This window comes from Mchenga conophoros, linkage group LG15, assembly GCF_057382185.1.
Source record: "Mchenga conophoros isolate Kocher_MC1m ecotype Shallow Benthic linkage group LG15, M_conophoros_male_GT1.1, whole genome shotgun sequence".
Classification (NCBI taxonomy): domain Eukaryota; kingdom Metazoa; phylum Chordata; class Actinopteri; order Cichliformes; family Cichlidae; genus Mchenga; species Mchenga conophoros.
The window spans coordinates 19,605,445-19,629,011 of NC_140540.1; the positions used below are offsets into that span (position 1 = coordinate 19,605,445).

At 39.1% G+C, this 23,567-nt stretch overlaps 1 protein-coding gene across 2 annotated transcripts in view; it reads right to left on the bottom strand.

Moving 5' to 3' along the window:
- trim67 (tripartite motif containing 67) overlaps positions 1–23,567 on the bottom strand; it is a 60,099-nt gene that overhangs the window by 17,066 nt on the left and 19,466 nt on the right. For both annotated transcript variants that reach the window (XM_085248093.1, XM_085248092.1), the window contains exons 2-5: positions 18,936–19,031; positions 14,448–14,570; positions 8,664–8,774; positions 5,370–5,523 (exon numbers count right to left, since the gene is read on the bottom strand). In XM_085248093.1, coding sequence (XP_085104219.1) covers positions 5,370–5,523; positions 8,664–8,774; positions 14,448–14,570; positions 18,936–19,031 — 484 coding nt within the window. The remainder of the gene's footprint in view (positions 1–5,369; positions 5,524–8,663; positions 8,775–14,447; positions 14,571–18,935; positions 19,032–23,567) is intronic.

Consider the following 23,567-nt stretch of genomic DNA (forward strand, 5'->3'; position numbering starts at 1 on the left):
ACAAAGAATCAGCTGTTCTGTTTTTCCAATAATTGCATTTTGCTTTGAGCTTGTTTAGCCACAAACTAGTATCCTATACAATTAATAGACAGTGAATTACAGTTCTGTGTTTCTAATCAAGCCACCTACTGTTAACCTAAACTACTCAACTCAACCATCTCATGCAACTATTAGCATCTCGTTTTAAGAAAAGTTGAGGTGAAGACAAGAAAAGAAAATGAAAGATAAAAAACATGCAGAGGAGGAATAACTAATGAATCTTTATGCCTGTGGAGGATGTTATGATGGCTATGCACATCTTTTATTTACAGTATATGGGTTTAAACAAACTTAATATTTGAGTACAAACATACCTTTTGTTGGTGCTCTGTATGTCAAAGATTAAAATTCAAATGCTTAAAATGAAATTGTCCGTCGTTAAAGTCCATACCAGATAATGGGTGAGAGAGAAAGGAATCATACAACTGAATTCCACATCCCCAGTCTTGGAGAAGAAAAGAGAGCTGATCAAAGCTTTCTGGCTTTCTAAGAAGTTTGAGTGGAGCTTAAATTGGAGAAAATCTATTTGAAGTAGAACTTAACTCAAGCCATGACCTGAAGACCCGGGACACATTTTTAAATTTAATTCACTAAGTTTTTGTCGTGTCTGTAAGAGCTAGTGTCCTTATTTTCTAGGAAGTTGACTTTGTTGGGGACAAAAAACGTTGCTGCAGCTCATTGGAAGTGTCACCCAAGATGAACCATAACATTACAAGAGTGCATAATCACAGTTATGATACCGAATATAAAATTTATCACACACAGAGCTCCACTGAATGTAATTTCCTCATTGTGAAAATGAGTATTTTGCTTATGATTTAATGGATTTTGTACTCTTAATAGCTGATAACAAAGACCGGTCAGCATTATTTACTTTTCTAGCAAAGTAACCAGGTTGAATCTGCTTCTGCACAGGGAAGACATCCCATCTTCACCGCCTAAGTGCAGCCATATGCAAATAAAATATGCATATTGGTGATTACATATTTAATATACATTAACTATACATCTGGGTAATCTCGGAGACCGCAGCGGAATGAATATAAAACACGCTGTTTACTCATGCGTGCCAACTGGCTGCTGGGTAGCAACAGCCAATTAATAAATAATTAGATGTGCACACTGTAGTATGAGTTAAAGAAACCTTAAAAGAAAAGAGCAATAGCAGCTAAATCTTATTTTGTTGACTTTAGATCATAGGTGTCAAACTCTGGCCCGCGGGCCAAATTTGGCCCGCAGCCTAATTACATTTGGCCCGTGAAGCCATACCAAATTACTATTAGAGCTGGCCTACTGGTATTATACAGCTAATATATATATTGTTTAGTATTAAGCTTTGCTTGTTCCATATTCAGTTTTCCAGTAAAACTTATTTGAGTCCATAAGAAAAGATTCATTCTTATATCTGGAGGAAGATTTTTTTTTTTAAATAAATATTAATGTTAGCCCGCGACTTTGTTCCAGTTTTGAATTTTGGCCCACTGTGTATTTGAGTTTGACACCCCTGCTTTAGATGAATCTTGTTTGTGTATGTTTGTGCATGCCAAAATTATTTACATATATCTATAATTATAGAGACTTTTTAAGTAAATCGTTGGCAAGCTTACAAGTGAGCTTTACTCCAGGGCCCTGTTTCAGGAAGCCGGTTTAGTGGAAAAACTGAGTAAGTATACCCTGAGTTAACGAAAACTCTGGGTTTTCGGTTTCACAAAGCGAGTTCAGCTGCAGCCTGAGTGAGTCACTATGACGACACACTCCGTGAAGCTAACCTGCCCCCTAGCAGGTTTACTACAACTAACCCTGACTGTCTCCGCCCCTTTGTCGGAAACCTGACAGTAGGAAGTGTCGGACATGGCGTGCCACTTCCTTGAAGAGCCAGTAGATCGTGAAGCCCAAATTCTCCGCAGAGCTCTCCGCCGGGAGAGAGTGATCAGAGCGCGTTTGGACATTTTATCATTTCCTGATGATTTTCTGTGTGAACGTTACCGTTTCTCAGCACAATCTATAATTTATTTGGATAACATCCTCAGGCCATATATTACGCATGTGACACATCGCGGACATGCTCTCAGTTCATTGCATATTATTTGTATTGCACTTCGGTTTCTTGCAAACGGGAGCTTTCTGTATAATATTGGTGACGCTGAGCACGTTTCCAAGGCTACCGTCTGTCGGGCAGTCAGGAATGTTACAGTTGCACTGAAACGTCTCCTGTACTCGTTTGTGGTGTTCCCCGGTCATAGACCCACAAGATTTATCAAAGAGGGATGCCACAAAATTGCAGGTAGCAGGATGAACAGAACTTAATTCATGATGTGGTGATACTTGAACTACTACTTAAATTTTACATTTATTCCCACGGTTCCCAGGCGTGATTGGCTGTACAGATGGCACTCACATTCCAATCATTGCTCCTTCAGTAAATGAAGGAGACTATGTGAACAGGAAGTCTTTCCACAGCATTAATGTGCAGGTACATAGTTCCCTGTAGCATTTCAAACTAACAAATTTCTTCATTATAGTAATGGATGCTAATTTGTGTTCTCTGCACTGTGAAGATCATATGTGATGCTGCCAACATTATCACAAATATGGAAGCCAAGCGGCCAGGCTCTGTCCATGACTCACAAATATTCCATGAATGTACACTGAGCACAAAATTTGGACATGGTGAGTTGAAAATACTTTAAAATATATAAAGACCAATTGCTTCAGGGACATTTGAACTGAAGTGTATCCTTCTGTCTTAGGAGAGTTCACTGGCTACTTGCTTGGTGATAGGGGGTATCCATGTTTACCCTATTTGCTTACCCCTTACCCTGACCCTGAACCGGGCCCACAGCAGCGATATAATCTGGCTCATTGCAGGACAAGAGCCAGAATTGAAATGACTATCGGAATGCTTAAGGCCCGGTTCCAGTGCCTGCAAAGACTCAGGGTCACCCCAGAAAGGGCATGTGACATTATTGTGGCATGTGTGATTCTTCACAACATTGCCACAATTAGAGGAGAACACTGTCCTTCTGAACCAAACATCAGCAGTGATCCAAACCATGAACATCCTGACCCTCCCACGGACATACAAGATGGAAGCGCAGTCAGAGACACCATATGTCACAATCATTTCTTTTGACCCATCACCTCAACATGTTGAAAGAAGAATAAACAGATTTTTTGTTCAACTGGCTTTATTGGTCGCCTGTGTTTCCTGTACACAAAGTATTAAAAGATGTAAACCTCATAAAGTGTCTCTGTTGCTTCCTCCTCTGTAACAGCTGTCAATGTTTCTTCATTATTTTCCTGTAGTAAAGAAATAAACAACATTGCTGTTCTACTGTAAACTCATATAATCTGTGGAGTATTACTCACAACTGCATGTTGGTCTGGCTCAACAGGAGGCTGCACCAGATGCAGTACACCATCACCATCAACTGATAGAATATGAGGTTTATACAGGTCACTTATAACTTACAAGGGACCAAATGGCAATTAACAAACATACCTATCACCTTACACTTCATTGTCATTATGCTCTCAAAGACAACCAAGGCTGAGGGAAGGCAAAATCAGTAGGAAAATAACTTCACTACAAAATAATTCATTATGGTAAAGAGTTTATCAAATGAATGCGCAGCACTGCAAAGGTGACTGTGAAGAAAGGATGTATGCACATCATGTATTATTTTGAATTTACCCCTTATGTAGGCACTTGTGTCTTGCGGGGTTATTGACTCAGAGGATGTCCCCGCAGAGATGCCTTCGGCCACAGGGCGCCCACTGTTTTGGCTGAGGGCCAACTGCTCAGCCTCTGTGAGTGGTGGAGGACCCCCACCTGTTTTTCGGGCCTCCGCTTTTTTTCTGTTGGCTATAACGGGCCACATTTGAGCATACAGAGTAAGCAAATATGTACTTGTAATGTGCTCAGATAATTTCAATAAGTGCTTACAGAAAGAAAATTAATGTAGCCTCTAACTGCAATTGATTTACATCGGACAAACAGACCAAGCACTATGGCTCATAATACAATTACACCTTACCTGTTTGGACTATATTTTTATATTTCATTTTTACTTGCTGCCAGGAACGTTTGGGGCCTGTTGGGTTGCACCTGTGCTCACATCACATCACAAAATAAAATGTATAAAATAACAAATAAAATAACATATGATAAAATAACGTGTTAAATGGGTGGAAATCCCTAGATCAATGTTTATATTAACACTCACGCATTGACTCTGTCGGCTATGTTTTGCCATGCATGCTCCCTTTCTTTTGCAGCTGTGGCTGTGTTACTTTTTTCCGCGGAATTTGCATGTTATCGGCATATGCTGCCATCAGAATTTCGGCCTCAAGCGCTGTGAAATACATTGACCGCGCCTTCTTTCCCTCCGTCTCCATGGTGACTCGCTTAATCTGTGCTCCGCTTATCAGGGCTTTATGTATCCTCGTCCGCGCGCTTCACTTGGGGTTAAAGCAACTCCGCGTTGATTGAACTAATTGTTATCAGCCTTTCTGAAACCGAATATTCCGAGTTGGACAGTTCGGGGTTACTCAACCGGGAGTGTCGTTTTTCACTCTGAGTTTTCCAAACCGGCTTCCTGAAACAGGGCCCAGGACTTCAATATGTATGTGCAGCTCAAGAAAATGAGTATTCTGGCAACCCAGTCAAAATCTGTGGTCAGCCTCCAAATTCAGCCACAACCCTGAACTGTTCCTCAGTTTTCCTCACTGTGTAGGAACAGTTTTGTTCAAAAAGATTCATATAGTAAGATTTTTGTGAGGAATATGATCTCAATGGGAGGAGAATTGAGGCTGCTTGATGATTTGAAGGAATGTGGTGGCCAGAGACAGGTGTGCAAGTGAAGAGACTATCAGTGATACTGCAGGATACTGCTGATTGTCATATTATCTGGTGGTAAATACATTAGATGATTACCTAGGCAACCAGAGGCTGGTAAGTCCACAAGCAACCAATCATCACCTCCAGTGAGGAGCGAATTGCTTGAAGCAAGGACTCTGAGATGCATCAAGTTAGTATAAAAGGCCAAAGGTTTACAGAGGTAAATCTAGGATAACAAATTATTCTCAATTCAAAGTTAATAAATCAATCAATCTGTTGTTCCCAGCAGAGTAACTGAGAAATTCCCAGCATTGAGCTTGTCCGTACATCTTAGTTAAACTAGCTTTACCATTCTTTTCTAGTTTTCTCTCGTGTGAGACTCATGCCTTATAAAGTGGAGTATGCCTTTTAAATATACAGCTAAAGAGATTTTTTAATTTGACTAAGTTGTAGTAGTACAGTTGGTCTTAAAGTCCAAACGTGTGCTCACCTTTGCCCTGGCAGAAGTCCAGCTGTAGGATGGTCTGTAGCAGCGAGTCGGTATTGAGAGTGAGGTCAAAGTCAGGGCCAACCTTTGGCTCCAGGGCCCCTTTAACCCACTGGTCTTGAGATGACGTCACTCGCTTAATCAGAGCATCTGAGATCTACGCAAACACATACAGTGGGCAAGTTGAAGTTTGCAGACACAGTATAGATTCAGCAATGGTTTACTTGTAAGAAGTAAAGAATGAAGAAAACGCTGGAAATGAGAACACATTCATTCAATATTTATATACTTTTAAATACATTGGAAAATATCAGAGGCCCTCCCTGCATACAAAGTGGATTTTCCATTTGACTGGCCCGGCTTCCATACATTGTGTCTGACAAGTGAAATGAGGCTCACATTAGTGCAGTTCAAATATTTAAAGATATTAGACCCCTGATCTGAGGATAAGACAAAAAAGACAAAAAAGACAAAAAGACAAAAAAACCCAACCTCTAGTGAATACATTGCATGATTGTTTCCATTACTTATGCTCAGTGTAGGGACTAACGCATTATTAAGTAACGCGTTACAGTAACTACGTTATTACTGTGGTAACGAGCACGGTAACTAGTTATTATGTGGTGGCTATCGCGGATCTTCCACAGATTCAGTAACATTAGCAAGTGGTGGAGGCCAGCAGGTAGATGAAGGAAAGGGGAGGCAGGAGGAGAGACTCGAGGCGGGTGTCCGAGTGTCAAGTGAACTGAACTTCAGGTAAGAAGTTATGACCTGCAGTCTATCTGGGTCAGATATAAACCAAGTTTAGGTGGAGTTTATTTTAGTTATGCTGACTTTTTTGTACTGCATACTAGCTAGCATGACGGAGTTTCTATACAGCTGGGCGGCTGCTATGATGTTACTGATGTTGAACTTTATTTTGTTCATAAGGTTAATTATTAGAGTTGCCAACCGTTCCCTAAAAAATGGAATCGTCTCGTATTCAGAGAAAATATTTTGTATTGAGCTGAAAAGGAACGCAGTTTGTCCCGTTCTTCAGCTACAATGAAAAAGACACAAAGCTGGAGTTATTGTCTTTACGCTGCAGCTGTCTCTTCTTCTCTCATTCTCTCCCCCTCCCTCTCCTGTTTCTACTTCAATCATGAAACTGATCAATGATCAGCTGATCGGCTTATCTGTCGCAAGTCCCGTCTGTCTTGTTTGTTTATCTCCCACATATTTGGAAATATGCACATTATTTTTTCCTTTCTATTGGTAGGTGGCACAGTGCACTTGTGGCTAGAAGACTGGAAGCAACACATTAACAAGAGAATTCTGAGTAAAACCAAAGTTACTTTCCTGAGTAACTAGTTACTTTGAAAGTAACTGGATTACTTTTGATAGAAGTAACTAGTAATGTAACAACTGTAATTTAAAGTAATTTACCCAACACTGCTTATGCTTCAGAATGGGTAAAGAAAAAGGAAGCTTATTTTCTGGAATATCTGGAAATCATGTGTGTTTTTATTCAGTACCATAAAGGCACATTTATGACTGCAAATGAAGGCCACTCAAGGTAAAAAATAAAAATAAAAAAATCAAGATTTAAAATTGTGAATTTTGATCAAACAGCTGAAATTTACAAGAACAAAGATGAAGAAATAAGTCATGTAACTGTATTGCTTTATTTTTCAACTTTAAGTTGGAATAAAATCACATATTTGAATAGAATAGAATAGAATAGAATAGAATAGAATAGAATAGAATAGCCCTGTATTGTCGTCGTACTTTTGTTTGTTTTTTGTTGCTTTGTTTTTGTTATTTAAAATCAATAATTTGTAAGACTTGAGAAATGTAATTAAACATTATTAAATGTGTTTTAGCCAAGGTTAGAGGATGACAGGTTTTATTGAAAATGAGCTTGTGGCTTCTGGTCTGCTTTATCGACCTCATCGGATAGATCTGTCGTTGGCGTCTAATAATGTGTTTTATAAGTTATTGATCCCAGAACCTCAAATAATGACTTTTTTTACAACTTAACCTTGAAATGTTCCTTTACACAAAAAATAAAACCCGACTTTTTTCTCATCACTGTTTTCTCTGTTTTTATGACTTTAAACTTTAAACCTTTTTTGCTGTTGTGTTGGTTTCTTTTTTTTCTTTTTTCTTGCCCTCTGTGGCTGTAATATGCCCCCGTAGATGTTTGCTGATACACTACAAATATTTCTGCACATGCACTGCATCCTGAGTCTGTGGGAGCAGGTCATTGTTGAGTAAGTGGGTGTCATGTGCCCTTCCTCTATCACGTGCGTGCTCTATCCAGGCGTACCACCTAACACGTAAGGAAAGGAAGTATTTCCAGTGGTGACACAAATACTGAATATTTTTTCTATTTCAAATTTCAAAAACGACCTCCCCCTGATTTCACACATCCAGATATAGCGCTTTTGATATATACTACTAAAGATATGCAAATAAAGTTGTATAAAGCCTTTTTTGTTTCCTGAGAGAGTTGTGTGAACTTTGATATAAAGCCCAGACTCTGCATGAGCTGAGACTCGAGACAGATTTAAAGATGAAAAAAAAGTCTGATGGTCTTGAAAAGTCTTCATGATTTAGCGTTCTGCAGGAAACCAACATTTATTTCTTCTGAGGAGGTCACGTTTCTCCATCTATACATACAAAGATCAATGATTATTTATTAGCTACTGAGCATGTCAACCTATTGATTACTAGGCATGTAAAGTTAATTCAAAATAGAACAGCTGCAGATGTATTAAAATAAGATGCATGTTGCTGTGACTGTAGTGCTGAAGTGCAGGCAGGCATGTGGGGTTGTTGTTGTTGCTGTTCTCCGTGCTGACTCCTTCCTCTGCTACGCCACAGTTTGCTTGTTTTTTTTGGCTGTGCCGATTCAACAAACATCAGAGGCTCCCCGTGAAGCTGATTTCTCCTAATGTGCTCAGAGGATCTGTGTGTCACGCTTCCTTCCTACCTTCATTTCCATTTTTTGGTTCAAAATATCTCAGAAAAAGATTTGATTTGGGTTGAATTTTAATCGAGTAAGACCTCATAGTGTTTTGTCCTGTGCTTTACTTATTTAAGTAACATAATTCCCTTGGCCTCAGCAAAAGAAGGAATGTATTCTGCCACACGCTGTTTTTGTGCTGATGTTCGGTTGTTTTAGATGTTTAATAGTTTTTAGATTATGGTGAACTGAAATTGTTGTTTTTTTGTGTTCTTTTTGTCTTTGTAACATCCCCTGTTACTCATCTTCATACTCGTCTCACACGCACAAACATGAGGTGTGTAAAATACCTGGAGGAAACCACTTGGATCATTCTCTTTGAGGACTTCTAGACAGTACTCCATCATGCCGGTGGTCTGCCGTAACTTCATAGTGCAGTGTGTGATCTGGTCACGTACCACCTGAACAAAACAGATCAGATGCATGAGTTGTTAAAAGCAATTATTCTGAGATGAGCATCTGAAATATTTTCACTATGTTTAATTGTATCAGTTTCAATCAGTTTGTACAAGTGAAAGACTCTGAAAGACTCTGAGGTATGACCTTTTCCCCGAGCCTTCCTTTGCCCCCTGTTAGTGTCTTCCATTGCCTGCATGAGTTTATTCTCTTTCAGTTGTATCCTCTTGCTTTAAAAAGTTGTTTCCTCATCTTTCCATTTTGTTTTTAACTTCCTACCTTTGTTCTCTTTCCAACCTTATTGCCTGATTGAGTTCACTTGTGCCGCATTACCCTTTTAGTGGCTAGAAGACTAGTTATTTAGGCCCCTGGCAGTCTGTCCATTCTTTGATGTCGATTGTTGGGTTCACTTGAACAACTTTAGCATCAATATGGTATTATATCATTATATGTGTCCCAGGCACACTCAAGCGCATCTTGGTTGGTTGTAGGACTAGCCTTACTCAGGGGAGATATACATGGAGACACAACTTTCTCCTATCGTCTATTTTGTCCCTTTTGTCTTACTTCTCTCTATCACCATTTCTATCCCTTTGAAAAAGTGCGGCTCCATAAATGTTAGAGGGGTAAGTATTATTTCTCAGTTGCAGTGAATAGATAGAAGAAAATAAACTGTAGAAAACTAAACAGAAGAAAGAAGAAGAGAAATAATTTAACGTAAACCAGTGAGACACTCCGGGGCCTGCCAACCCTGGCAGGGCCTCCTTGGATGAGGGTGTCTCGTGATAATGGCCGAAGCACCCGATGAACCCAAGGTCCACTACTGATGATGCGTCCCAAATTTTAATATGATAATCTAGATCAGATCTCTAATCTCTAAACCTAACCAAGGGGGGGGGGGAAGGCAGATTAGCTTGGGACAAAGACCGAAAGTGAGGCATAACGATGTGTGCCGCTGGTAAAGTTTCTGGGCTGACTTTCCTCAAAACAGCCATTCCTCAAGATTTTCTCCATTTAAAATGGTAAATGGCCTGTATTTGTATAGCGCTTTTACTAGTCCCACCTAGGGACCCCAAAGTGCTTTACACACCCAGTCATCCACCCATTCACACACACATTCACACACTGGTGGAGGCAAGCTACAGTTGTAGCCACAGCTGCCCTGGGGCAGACTGACAGAAGGGAGGCTGCCATATCGCGCCATCTGCCCTTCTGGCCAACACCAGTAGGCATTAGGTGAAGTGTCTTGCCCAAGGACACAACGACCAAGACTGTCTGAGCCGGGGCTCGAACCGGCAACCTTCCGATTACAAGGCGAATCCCAACTCTTGAGTTACGATCGCCCCGATTTAAAGCCATGCATTATCACGCATTGCAACATCTAGTCCTTTTACTGAATTACAACTACGTTGTTGTCAGCAGAAATATTGCTAATTTCAGAGTGAACTTGTGAAATTCTCTCAAATGCTCAGTAATACAAAGAGGTGGACTTAAACAACAATTTAATCTGTGATACAATCAAAAGCTGTAAATGGTGTCCATGGAGTCCACTTTTTCATGCTGGTCAACTTTTTCTCAGCGACAATGACGCTTAAGATTAGTTCAGTAATAATACAGTTCAGTAAGAATGGGAGGTAATGAATAAAGAAAAGTGGCACCACGCTAAAAAAGTTCAGAACTGCCAGCTCAGGATCACACTGATTTTTGAGCTTGGCAGCAGGTTGTTATATGTGCACTGGGAGTGTAATTAGGGAGCAGAACATGGGCAGTTGGAACTGGCTGACACGAAAGACGAGTTAGTGGCTGGCATGCAAAACAGTCAAGGATTAATTAAAGACTGTCTGACAGCGTGACACCATAATGCCACAACTGGAATCGATCTGTTGATCTCTCATAAATTTCACAGAAACATTATCAGCCGCAACCAGACAAACGCACTTTTCTGTTTTTCATTCAGTCTCTCTCTTTCACACAGACACCAGACACATGCCGTCTGCTGGCTGAACCCCGAGCCAGGGGAAATGAGATTTGGACGTGTGTCACAGTCAGCCGTTTTGGGGCTAATTGAAAGTCTGCAACCTGTCATCGCTTTATTAACCTTTTGTTTTCTTGCAATCAAGCTGCACCACTTTTAACTCACGAGCAATCTTTAATCCTCAGCTCATAGTACTACTAATATCATTATACTCCACGTGTAACACACACACACATCAGGTTTTAAAGTTTAAGCAAGAGATTAGACAGAAAATATTTTGAAACTTGTCTGCATCCAAAATAATTAATTCTAGCGTTAACCAATGGCCGTCTAAATGGATCAGAGAGTTAATTAGGTGCAGTTGTGGTAATTAGTCGTCTTTTATTTGATGGTTTATGAGATCAGTTAATTATTCACCTGTCATCTGTTGTCTGAGTTGAAATATGAAGACCATGACAATTTAGGAAATTTCTAAATATTTTCTTGCATTTTATCCGTTTAGTAAGTTTTCTTATCTCACATGAAATATCCATGTATTTGTATTTGAAGTCACGTCACTCCCTTTTTTCTTTGTTTTTCTCTTATTTGCACTCATACTGTACAAGTCTACTAAAGGTGCAACTTAAAATATGCACATACTCAAATTATTTCCCAAGAGAAAATTTGTTTTTCAAATCACGTTGCCGAACCGTCGCTTTTATCCTCCGTGCAAACAACATGAAGTACGAGGTGTGACGCTTGAGTAAATCTCAGATTTATTTCAATTGCTTTCTGTCCCGCTGAGACTTGCCGTCAACTCCCTCCCACATGCTCCTGCAGCCCCGGCTGATGGGCTTTTCCCGTATGTTCCTCATGAATCTGAAATGAATTTAAGGGTTCAGATATTGAAACACGGTAATTGAATGCACCTCATTGGAGGTACATCTCACAGCCTCTTCAGCAGACACTGAATCACATTTCATTTCAGGTTAGAGCAAAAATATTTTTATTGACATCTATTTTCAGTACACTTTAGACTAAATGTCAAGTATAAATTGAAACTCATAATGTAGAGAATAAAAAAAGCACTAAAATACTCATAAAACCTTCTTGGCTGTATACAAGAAATGAAATGCTCGTCATGCTTGCTATTGGGCTTTTTGTTTCTACTTGCGTTGAAGCTTTTTAATAGAATCTTACTTTTAATTTTGATTAAATGTGTTATTTAACATAAAATTCTTAAGGTACCTTCTCATTTAGCAGCAAACAAAGACAGCACTTAGCCTCTTACAATAATGGTCAGACTTAAAGATATTAATCAGCAGCACAAAAATGGCAGGTTTGATTTTTTTTAAAGGCTTCTGACTGTAACAACTATAACATTATAGCCCTCGAGTATTTGAGTGTGAGAACATCTAGTCTATATTCCTTTACAGGTTTTTATTTGATGATGGAAAATCAAACAGGTCTCTTTATCCTGTAAAAAACAACAAAAAAAAGCTTAGTTACTGTTTGAGTATTTTGTGGGGTTTCTTTGTTTCCTGGTCAAATTTTTATTCTCTGCCTTCTAAACCTCTCTTACACAATAATCACAATGAGATTTGTGTGATCCTCTCAACTCTACACTCAACTCACATGTTTATTCTCAATCTTTCACTATCACCCTTTTCCTTGCATTCAACTCAGTTTTGCAACTAAACTAATCCACAGCTTCGAGATTTCGGCCCTCATGTTTTCGTCACAACACGATCTATTTAGAAATGAAAATAAGAAAAGCAGGAAGAGAAAATGTTATGTCTACAACATGTAATATCCCAAGATCTGGAAACACAAATATTTCCAAAATATAAATTTTGACATTCTAATTGTACATTTTTTATAATCATAGTAGCATCAGCAAAAAATAAATAAAGACTGTAACAGCCTATTGCTTGTACTTAAACTGCAGTTATACACAGTATAATATTCTATATTTTCCTGCTGACAAATAAATAAAAACACAGTCTGTGTTCAACGCAACAGTAGATGTATGTATGCACTGCTTGTATCTGAGAAGTGGGTGTAATGTGAAAACCTACAAATAACGTGCAAAATGACACTTTAATATTTGACATGCCTTAATACCTAAATGACTCTGACTTCACACTATGGTGTTGTGAAATGTGAGCTGCTACTTTTTGGGCATGTGGGTGGAAGCTGTGAGACTGATACGAAGCTGCAATATATATACACATGCAGTCTCAAACTGAATGTGGCTTTCTGTGAGGTTGCATGAGTACCAGTCATACTCACAGGCCATCCAAAAAGTACTTTGGTCAGGTCGAAAGTACTTGTATCAGAAAGTATCTGTGTCTTTGCAATACTTGCATTGCATTAGTTGATTCTGAATTATTAACTTAGTACTCCAACCTCACATCCAACTATGACCAGATCTGGCTCCAAACAGCCAAAATGTAAAAGCAATAATGAATCAAGGCACCATAATGGCTGCATCGGTCTTTTGTAATTATGTTATATTCTGGCTTTGAGTGCCTAAGCACAGCCATAAAACCAGTATAATGCTGTAGCGAGTATCAAGCTTCACGATTCAATATTTTGGTGGAAAAACATTAAATGGAACACTGTGGAACTTTACAGAGACATTAAAGATATATTTTTCACTCTGTTAGTAAAAAACATTATTAGTTTGGCGTAAATTTCCTTAAAAGTATGTTTTGTTTTAAATCAGTTAAATGAATGTAATTTTAAGGAGAGGCAGTGCCGCAGACGCTTATCTATCCAACTGTAAAGTCAGTACTCTTCTCACCATGAAGAGGAGCCTCTAGTTAAACTGCTGTATCAGTTAATCAGCATTTATTGTAGTGAAGATTTTAACATTGCTTTATCAGCCGTCTACAACCAGCTATTCTTCTCTTATTCCAGCTTCCTTGCAGCCTGCGGCTCTTTGCCCTCTGGCTAAATCTTGATCCCCAGCCTCCAGATAATGACAACAGCTGTCCTTGGGGCTTCCATCCAAATACCCTCCACTCCTCCTTCTCCTCCTCTTCCTCACCCCTCCCCACCCAGCAGCCAGCCAGACGGTCAGTCGGTCGGCGGGCACGTTGAGGCTGGGCAGGCATCCATGTGATACATAAACTCAGGGTGGATTTACAGAGGCAAATCATGAAAAAAAAGACTAAGCTGCTAGAGAGAATTTATTCTGGTAGCGAGCTGAGACAGCAATTTCTCTCTGGTACTTAAATTCCTGAAAACATACTTTTTTTATAATCAACGTCTCGCTATTGATGAGGATCTTTGTGAGCGTGTGATTTTAAGCTAAAGTTAGATCAACAGTGGTGGGTTCACATCAGCTAATCTACTCATAACGGTGGGGCTGGTGATATCTAGATATGGACATAAAGGACTGGAAGAGGAAACGAGAGGCGCAGTGTGATTCACTGTTGCAGATTTGCTTGAAGAAAACTGATAAAGCACAAAGAGAAATTATTAGACAAGCAGACATCTAGATTTTAATGATTAAAACCCTGTTTTTAGCATACATATTGTGCCTTTTTTGAACATGTTAAATAAAAAATTTGGAGTCTTTTTGGGTTAGATTATGATTTCTCATATCCTCCCCACACCAGCTGTTTTAGGGTTAGGGGTTAGGGTTAATCTGCTGATTTATATCAGCAGTCGACTTTACTGAGAGGTGGGAGGAACAGCGATCATCAACCAAGCTTACCTTTAGTTTGTACTCCTTCTCCTTGGTAACTTTCGTGAGCAGTTTGGCTTTCTGTCTGGTCAGCGCCTCGATCAGAGAGTCACACTGAGCCACGAGGCAAGCTTCAAACTCCACTCCGTTCTCCTGAAGAAGAAAGACGAAAGCAACAGAAGCAGCACAGTCGTTATGAATTGATTAAAGAAAGTGAACAAGTAATATTAACTCATGAAACCACCATGTTTGGCTTCCCTGCCAAAATAAATCTACATTAAAGTGTTCTGAAGTGAGCATCGTTATGGGTTTGGATCACAAAAGCAAAGCACTGAGACGAAAATAGATCACTTGGCTTGTTTTTCTTCAATTAGCAGCACACTGTTTGTTACCCATTCATTTAGCCCACCACATTATGTTCTATTTTTGCTTCAGCTGCAAAACCACAAATAAATACAGCGTTAATTATTTCAATACACCGCACACAAAAGCAAGCCTTTCATCGTATTTACCATCCATTTGCACAACCATACTCGCCACCATTTTTCCCTCAAGATGCAACACATGAAATTGTGGTTTTGTGTTTCGATTTACTAATATTCCCTGACAGTTAGCAGCTTTGTCTTTGGGCCAGCAAACAGAATGCAATGATAGAGTATAAGCAGACATCTGCAGCTGAAAAGGCTTCATTGCATTACGCTTAAAATTCAAAAACGTTCTTCAGATGATCAAATTGCAAAAGGGTGGGAGAGGAGAGGAAATGCTCAGTGCATGATGGTTGTGTTAGGTTAGCGTTAGTTTATCTTCATATCAGAAGGACACAGAAGGCAGGGCGAGCACGAGAAAATCTGCAAATACAGCAGGGACTAAATCAAAAGCATTGTGAATACAGCACACATAGGCTGGTGGCTGTTTTGAACGTATTATGCAAATCCCTATTTGTGTAACAGTTAAAACAGTTGCATGTCAACATCATTCAAACACTGCTAATTGGAAAATCAAACATGTGTACAACTGTAATTTAGGACCCAAATTCATAATTACTCAGCTATAACTCCAAAGAAATCAAATTAGGTGAACACTAGACGCCAGAGGTTAAACGCAAAGGAGGGAAACTTGCAGCACACAGAGGATAAGAAACATTACAACGTGACGAAGATAAGACTGAGACTATTTAAAAACAGGGAGAGGACGAAGACACGTGCGAAAACAGTCAAGGCAGTCAGAAAAACAGGAAGTCAAAAATGAAGACACCAGAGAAAAAAACTGTTAAATTAAAACCGAAAAAAGCCCAGAGGAGAAACTCACAATAACACAATACAGATAAATGAATTTCAAAATATTAAACTTGGATATGTTGAGTGTTGTTCTTGTTGCTTTTGGCCATTCATTTCCAACAGACTGGAAACTTGTCAGCATATAATTTGAGATGTTTTGTAGCATTTAAGATGTTGATAATTAAGATCCTGTGTCATTTAGTTTTTCCTTCCAGTAGATATAAAAACAGGTTATAAATGAGGTAATGATCCAGAGGGGAGTTTTATCTCCCTACAAAGCCCACTTGATAATGAGATAAGGGTTCAGTAGTGATTTCCAGTCAAGGTTCCTCTGCTCAGTCACTGTTTAGAGCCCGAGGAGCACTGGAGATATTTCTCCTCAATCCTACATTCTACTTTCTCTTTGCCCACCTAGCTCTTTTTTTCCTTGTCTCAGACAGAGCAGAGTAAAGATAAGACTGCTTCTTTTTAAAGCTTAATCCTCTTCATTTTGTAATAAGACTCTTAATGCCCACTCGTGGTGCTGTAGGATATATCAGTGCAGACAGTGTGTAAAAACATGTGTGTGCTTTGTGTGCATGACTGGTAGACGCTGCTGGAGAGATCAGCTGCACGGTAATGCTGTCTAGAGGGAATGCTCACACAAATGCACGTATTTGGATGGTATGTTTTGTTTTTAGTTTATTGATTCTATGGATATGCTTCTTTGCTGCTGAGTGTCGAGTCCAAATGTTGCTCTGTGAGCTTACTGTACATTACCAGGGAGTTCCCCAAAGCATGATCAATGCAGTCTTAAAACAACAGTAGTAATGTAGAGTAAATTTTGCAAACAATATCTACATGTGCAGAAATGAGCAGACGTGGATATCAGTTGTGGTGCAGTCTGATACAGCCAGACTTCTGTCTCATCATGCTTATGGAGAAACATCTAAACAAAGCATGGAAGCCCTGAAATAGCTTTTTAATAGGCAGTTTGAACATGTTTACCTCTAGAAACAGCAGATTTCAGTAAATTTCCTGAATAACTAAATACATAATCTATCACTGCACTCAGAAACTAAAAATAATTCAAAATGAGGTGCATTTAGAAGGTAGCTTTAAACTAAGGCACTAAGGGGCTCAAAGTATCCATGAAAATATCCTCTACATCATTACGTAAGCACAAGCACCCTGAAGCCACTTCAGAGTCACTTACATCCCCAGTCTTCCTCATTCTGATGCTCAGTTTCAACCTCATCAGTTTAAGATGAGTTCTTGTCATGTGATTAGCTAGCTATATATTTGCATTAATGAGCAGTTCATCAGGTATGTCTAACAAAGTGGTCAGTGAGTGTCTATTTCATCATTAATGGTGGCTTAACAAGTCCAGCACATGCTTTTTAATCTAGTCATTTGCTGTGACGACCCCTTCACCATCCAGAGATCTCTGCTGTGCTTTGTCACGCGAGTCCTGATCAGAGGGCGATGAGCTGCACGAGATGCACCCGAACCTGCTGCGCTCAGCTACAAAAGCTCCTTCGTTCCTGACAGCCACTCTCTGACACTCTCAGGGGAGGATACCCTCTGCATGAAACTGCACTAGCATGCATTTCGGTTTCTTTTGCTCTCCACAGACATCCACCCATCCAACATACTCTGTAGTGCTGACTTGCTAATAAAGATAAGTCTTACTAACTTACTAGTAAATAATTCCTACTTCCTTAAGGTCCAATTTTGTGTCTCCCATTTCTAGTCAAAGTCTTTGTTCAGTTTGCTTGCAGAGATTTATTATCCTGAGTTTTTTTTTTTTATTTGTTTTTTAATGACATTATTTGCCACTTATGATGAAATCCCCAAATTCTGCACTAACAAGCTATTCTATTCTTAAATTCATCCAGGCTATCTTTATGGAGTCGTTAAATCTCTCAGAGATTCATTTTATGCAAACACAACAAAATGAGCTAATACCCAGATGTTTCCAGTGCCAAAGTCAGACATTGTGTATGCCTAATCACACACATGCAGCTGTTGCAGCACTACTTTACCCTATTTATGCATTTGCTCATGACACAGATCAGTCCTTCATTGGCCACAAAACATCACCTGCCAAACATAACGTTCTTGGAGAAACAGAATATCTTATTTTTCTGCTGGAAAAAGTTTCATTCCTCAGAGGAAGGATAATAGCTGACAGTTCTGAGATTTTTCTGTTCTTACTTCCATACAAAACTTGAAAAAACAAAACAAAACATTGATTTATTCCTATTTCTCAAATGGTCTTGTTTTTGTAACCCCCCAAAAATAAAAATTTGCCTACCACTGAACAGATCCTTCCTTTTTGTTTTGCCGTTGCATTGCATTGTGGGATACAGTTGCTAATGTTATGGCCCAGTCATACTAGAGTAAAAGAAAGCTGGCAAACTCTTTGCAACTAAGAAAAATCGGTGGTTTCCCAGTGATTGCATTGATTCTTTTCACATTCAGCAAATGAGTGCAAGTAGTTGCAGTGGCCATTGCTCTCATTCGCTCATCCTCTGGGTAATCACTTGGTCATCTAGTTGCCCAGAGTTTGAGTGTGGAAACTTTTGATTACAAAGCACTGGTAAAGATTTGCAATAACTGACAAATGTAGATGGATTGGCAATGCATGGCAACCGATCGGTCGGTGTGCATCAGTTTATCAAAAGACGGGTTGAGATGATGTGAGCTTTGTGGCATGCCACGTTATTCTGCTGGAAGCAGCCATCAGAAGGGTACTTGCATGCTCAATAACAATATTCAGGGTAAGCTATGGTGTTTAAAGGGGTAATTAGGGGTCCAAAGTATGCTGCAAAAATATTTCCCACACCATTAGATCACCAGCAGCAACACAAACCATTGATACAGGGTAGTATAGATTCATATGTTGTGCATTCAGAGATCCCTTTTTGCATAGTTTGGTTGTAACAAGTAATTTGAGTTACTGTTCAAAGCTCGAAGACGTTTCTTCTCTCAACCTCTGGGCAATCAGTTGGTCACTGTGAGTACTTATGGTCGGTTACTGAATGAAAAAAACATTCAGCATTGTACTAGGAAGTTGATACTAGAAGAAAGCTGATAGGTTTTTGTATCTTTTTGTGAAGAAAACTGCCCATCACTGATGTGACTATCATGCTATTAAGCCATCGTGACAAACCTTTGATCTATACTTGTACCTAAATTTACAGACTGGATTACTAACAGCATATCTTATGTAAAATTAAATGTAAAGGTGTGTTGTTACCTGTATCTGCTGGAGCATGTTTTTGAGTTGAACCAGGAACTCCTTGGCATCTTTAGCTTTGTCAGAGACGCCATTCAGCGCCTGGGAAATCTGACACTGCAGAGACAAACAGAGAAGGAAGATATAGAACGATTAAGATGCCTCAAAAGAAATGTGACCTTTTTACTGATGGATATAGACATTCACTGCTGTACCTCTCTCCTTACGATTTTAACCAAAAATTTCAAATTCAGATTCATCTATCAGTCGATGGATCAACTGAACACTCAGATTCATGATTATTTAGCTTACGGCTAGCTTAGGGTTTTAAAAATAAAAACTCAACTGGAACAAATAAAAATACACTTTCAGATATTTTCTCTGATGATTCTCACATTTTTAGAAACTTATAAAATGCTCTCAATTTCATTTTTTGGGATTCCAAGAGTGCATCTTTTATTTAATGATACTATGACTGCTTAACCCAGTCCAGCTGTTTAACTGCCACATCAGGATATTAGCTGAAAAAAAAAACAGGAAAATAATAAAATAAAAAAACAGAAAATATTTATACAATCTGAGGAATATACCAGGAACCACTCAGGAACCAGTTCAGTATTTGTATGTGTATCAGTTGTTTGTAATTAAGAAAAAGCAGGACAAAGGAAATACACACTGTTAAACACACACACACACACACACACCAAGCTGTGATGAATCTTCTCTGCTGTGGCTGCAGCCACGTGACCCACCTGCTTACTCCTTTTCTGGATGGTAGACTCATGAATGGACACACACACACACACACACACACACACACACACACACACACACACACACACACACACACACACACACACACACACACACTTACTTTCAGTCATAAATGACAGCTGTATTTGCTAACTCATGATGTATGCTGATTACATGCAAAGAAACTGCTTAACTGAAAATTCGCCTGCGTTTAAATAAATCGATTAGCTCAAGTACAGCTGCAGATATGACAGAAAAGTCTTTACAATCATCATTACTATATTATTTAAGTGCTACGGTTAAGTTTATACGGTGAACCAGCAGCTTTCAATTTATATGACTTGTGTAAACTCTTTGGCTTCCTTCCTTCCTTGAACCCAACCACTGATTTCTCTTTTTGGATGTTTTTATTTACTGACTGTTCATGTGTAAGACTACAGTGTTGGATGCCTACACTCAGATTTTCTCACATCAATAAAAACATGTTTAGGTTAATTTATGCAGTAGTTCCACATGATCTCACAATCAATGATCATGTAGGAGTATGGGTAATGTAAAATTATACAATTCTTTTTCACCGTCCACCCCTCTGCTGTGTGCGTGCTGCTTGGAGTCAGGAGGAGGGACGTGTGGAGGTTATGGTTCACAAATCATCCCAATGCTCTTGTGAAGCTCCTCATTGCTCCTCACCAAGAGGCCATCTGGCCCAGCAAGCTGTCTGGCCTAAATGCTTGTGTGTGCGTGTTTGTAGATGTGTGTGTGTGTGTGTGTTTGCATGCCAAGATGCTAACAAGGGGATGACGGATGTGCCATATGAGTGCTGTCCTGGCACATCCCCTCCTCTTATTCGTCCCATCTGGTTCTTCATTCACTTTGACTTCAGCACTTCTGATCAGGTCAACATTCTGCTGATACGGCCATTTTCCGTACATGTGGATATCTTTTTATTCATCATTTCATTTTCTTACCCCCAAAATTAGTGGGTTAAAACAATTATGTGGAGCTGGAATGTATCCCGCCCTGCTTTGTCAGTAAGGAAGAAAGACACAAAGAAGGAACGGTACCAGGCCGGGCACAGATTTCTCTGTTAGTATTCCAGAAAAGATGTGGCCAAAAATGCAGCATGAAAAACAACAAAGAACTGAGACAGAAACAGAAACAGAAACAGACAACTGCCACAAGTTAAAATAAATAAAGAAATCATTGTTCTAGCTGCAAACACAGGTTTGTCTTTTAAAACTGCCCAAAATGCTGAGGATGCTCAGACCAAAAGGAGCATTTTCCTTTGTCTTTAAAATGACTTGAATATATCAATAGTAATCAATCAAAAACAAGCAGACTGCGGGACGGAATGAATCAAATAGAAACAGAGACTCTTGATTATATACAACTACACATATAACACACACAAAACAGGTTGACTAGGTTGTTTTTAAGATAAAAATTTACACCTCCTCCCAGCCATCCATCAATCCATCAGCGTATTATTTCTTTCCTCCCCTATAAACAAAGTTTTTTATGTTTGAAACGGAAACTGTCTCAAACATAAAATGAAGAACATTCTAAAAGCCAGTGTTTTCTCAACCCATCAGCATCAGCCCTGACATCCTTCCTTTTCCCTCGATCGCCACTACGGTCTCTGCAGAGTGCTGTCACAAAAAAAATCCAACTATGAATCAGAAAAAACTGCATGCACAAAGGACAGACTCGGAAAATACGTAATCTGTCAACATATGACCATTTTAGTTACTGGATGCAAGATGTTTCTGTGCTGCTTTTGGGTTTCTAATGTGATTACTCAACTAGGATCTGTATTCCAGACTAGTTGTGATATGCAGATATGTAAACTCAAGAAATTCAAATAGGAAAAATGTTCAGATTTCAGCAGATCTAAATAAAGAACACAATTAATACATTGGTGGTCAAAGGTCAGAGAGATCTAATGAATAATGAATAAATGACATTTTAGGAGAGAAGGCCTTTACATGTGATGATAATGGAAAACTGTTCCTGTAGAAATGAATTCATATTGTTGCATTCATTCATGAAAAAAGAAGTACTTGCTTGAGGCCTCTATCAAAAGACCTCGACAGACAAACCCTGGGTGTAAATTGTAAGTGAAGCTCATTTACACTGAGCTCTTCCAGTCATATTGACTTCTCAAAGCATCAGTCAGATATTCGATGTGTTATGCGGACATTGGAAATATGTGAAACAGTGAAGCCACCTTTACTTCTTTATTCCTTCATTAGATTTCAGGTCATATATACTTTGTTTAGTAGTTTTTTTCCTTTACAGTAAACAAGCACATATTGTAGTGAATCTGTCTGCTATGTTTTGTTTGTCTATATTCTCAACTCTCTGTTGTTGCTCTTTGCTCTTATAATGACAAATTTTCTTTTTCTATTGTTTAACATATCACATAGAAATTTTGTAACTGCTAAACTTAACTAAGCTATTGTTTTATTAAATTATCAGGAATTCAGCTGGACACAAGTGTTTTTCTTAGACCAACAAACCAATTTCCTGATATTTATGAGGCGCCTCTTCCCATCGAGGCTGAATATTCTGTCATCACAGTGCACTGGTCTAAATTTGGCTACAGTCATGATGCATCAACCAACAGTAGACTCCAGTAAAACTGGAGTCTCAGAGTTGGAATGTGACAAGTTTGCCCTGCAGGAAAAGGACTTAGTGACTCAGGGAAGAGATTTGGAACAAAAAAGAAATATAGAAACTCATTTTGGAAATGAAAAATGAGAGATGAGGATTAGATTTTATCTCAGCAAGGATCAACACACCTTCAGAGAAGGACTCTACATCCAGAAATCCAATTTCTTCCCTCTGTTGTTTCTTTTGTTCTCCTCCTCTTGACCTTTTTCATCCTTTATGAGTCCTCCAAATGGAAATGTCATTTTTCTTTTTCTCGCTGTCAGCACCCCTCAGCTCTGCTCTCAGAGACAAGTGCTATTATCTCATTATCTTATTATAGGAGCAATGCAGGACCATTCATTTGGTCCGTGACATTCAGAGAAACCAGTGACATTCATGGGGGTGCAGCTGTGTTGGTTTACAGAGAGGTTTCAGCTCAGGATGCAGGGGAAGAGGCATGTTAAATGGAGAAGAACTGCTTAAGAAGCAGCCGGTAACTGCAGAACGTGTGGAAAACTGGAAAAATATTTGAATGTTACAGGGGAAAAAATCCAACCTGGATCTGTGAGTGTAGATATGCTCCACTACAACCAATGTGGGGACACATGAGCCAAGTTTTTCTGTGTAAACAAGATATCTGGGTCAAGACTTCCCGTTTCAGCTGCCAGGCTTTGTTTACAAATGTAGATATATTTATATATATATATGTATAATTTTGAAAGCAATACCCATTAGTTCTGAGACTGCATTTCAGCACGTCCTCTTTTCCTGTCTGCTCAAATGTGACTGGACAATCTTGTACTTTGCTTTTGCAAAGTATTCACATGCAAACATATGTTTATATAAATCAAGTATCACAGGCTTGTTCTCCTCGTATCCAGCTATACCTGGCGTATAGTAGCTTTGCATGACTCACAGATCCAAGCTGGACGTGGGTGCAGTCCCTCGGTGCAGCTCAGCCTTAAAGAGAAATCTCTTTTGAATGGCTCACCAACATATTTGGAAATATAACCAAATTCTCTGTCTTTGAAATCACACAGATCCAGGGGTATAAAAACTTGACAGATAATACTATAAAATACAGTAACTTTTGACCAAACTTGTACAGGTGATTAACGGTTAAAACTTTAAGTGAAACTGCATGATTTATTCTGTCTGCAAAGATTTCTTCTATCAGATGTGACCAGATCGATTTTTCTAAGTGAAACTCATCTACACTTTGGTCACAGCTGCAAAGACCTCAGGTGA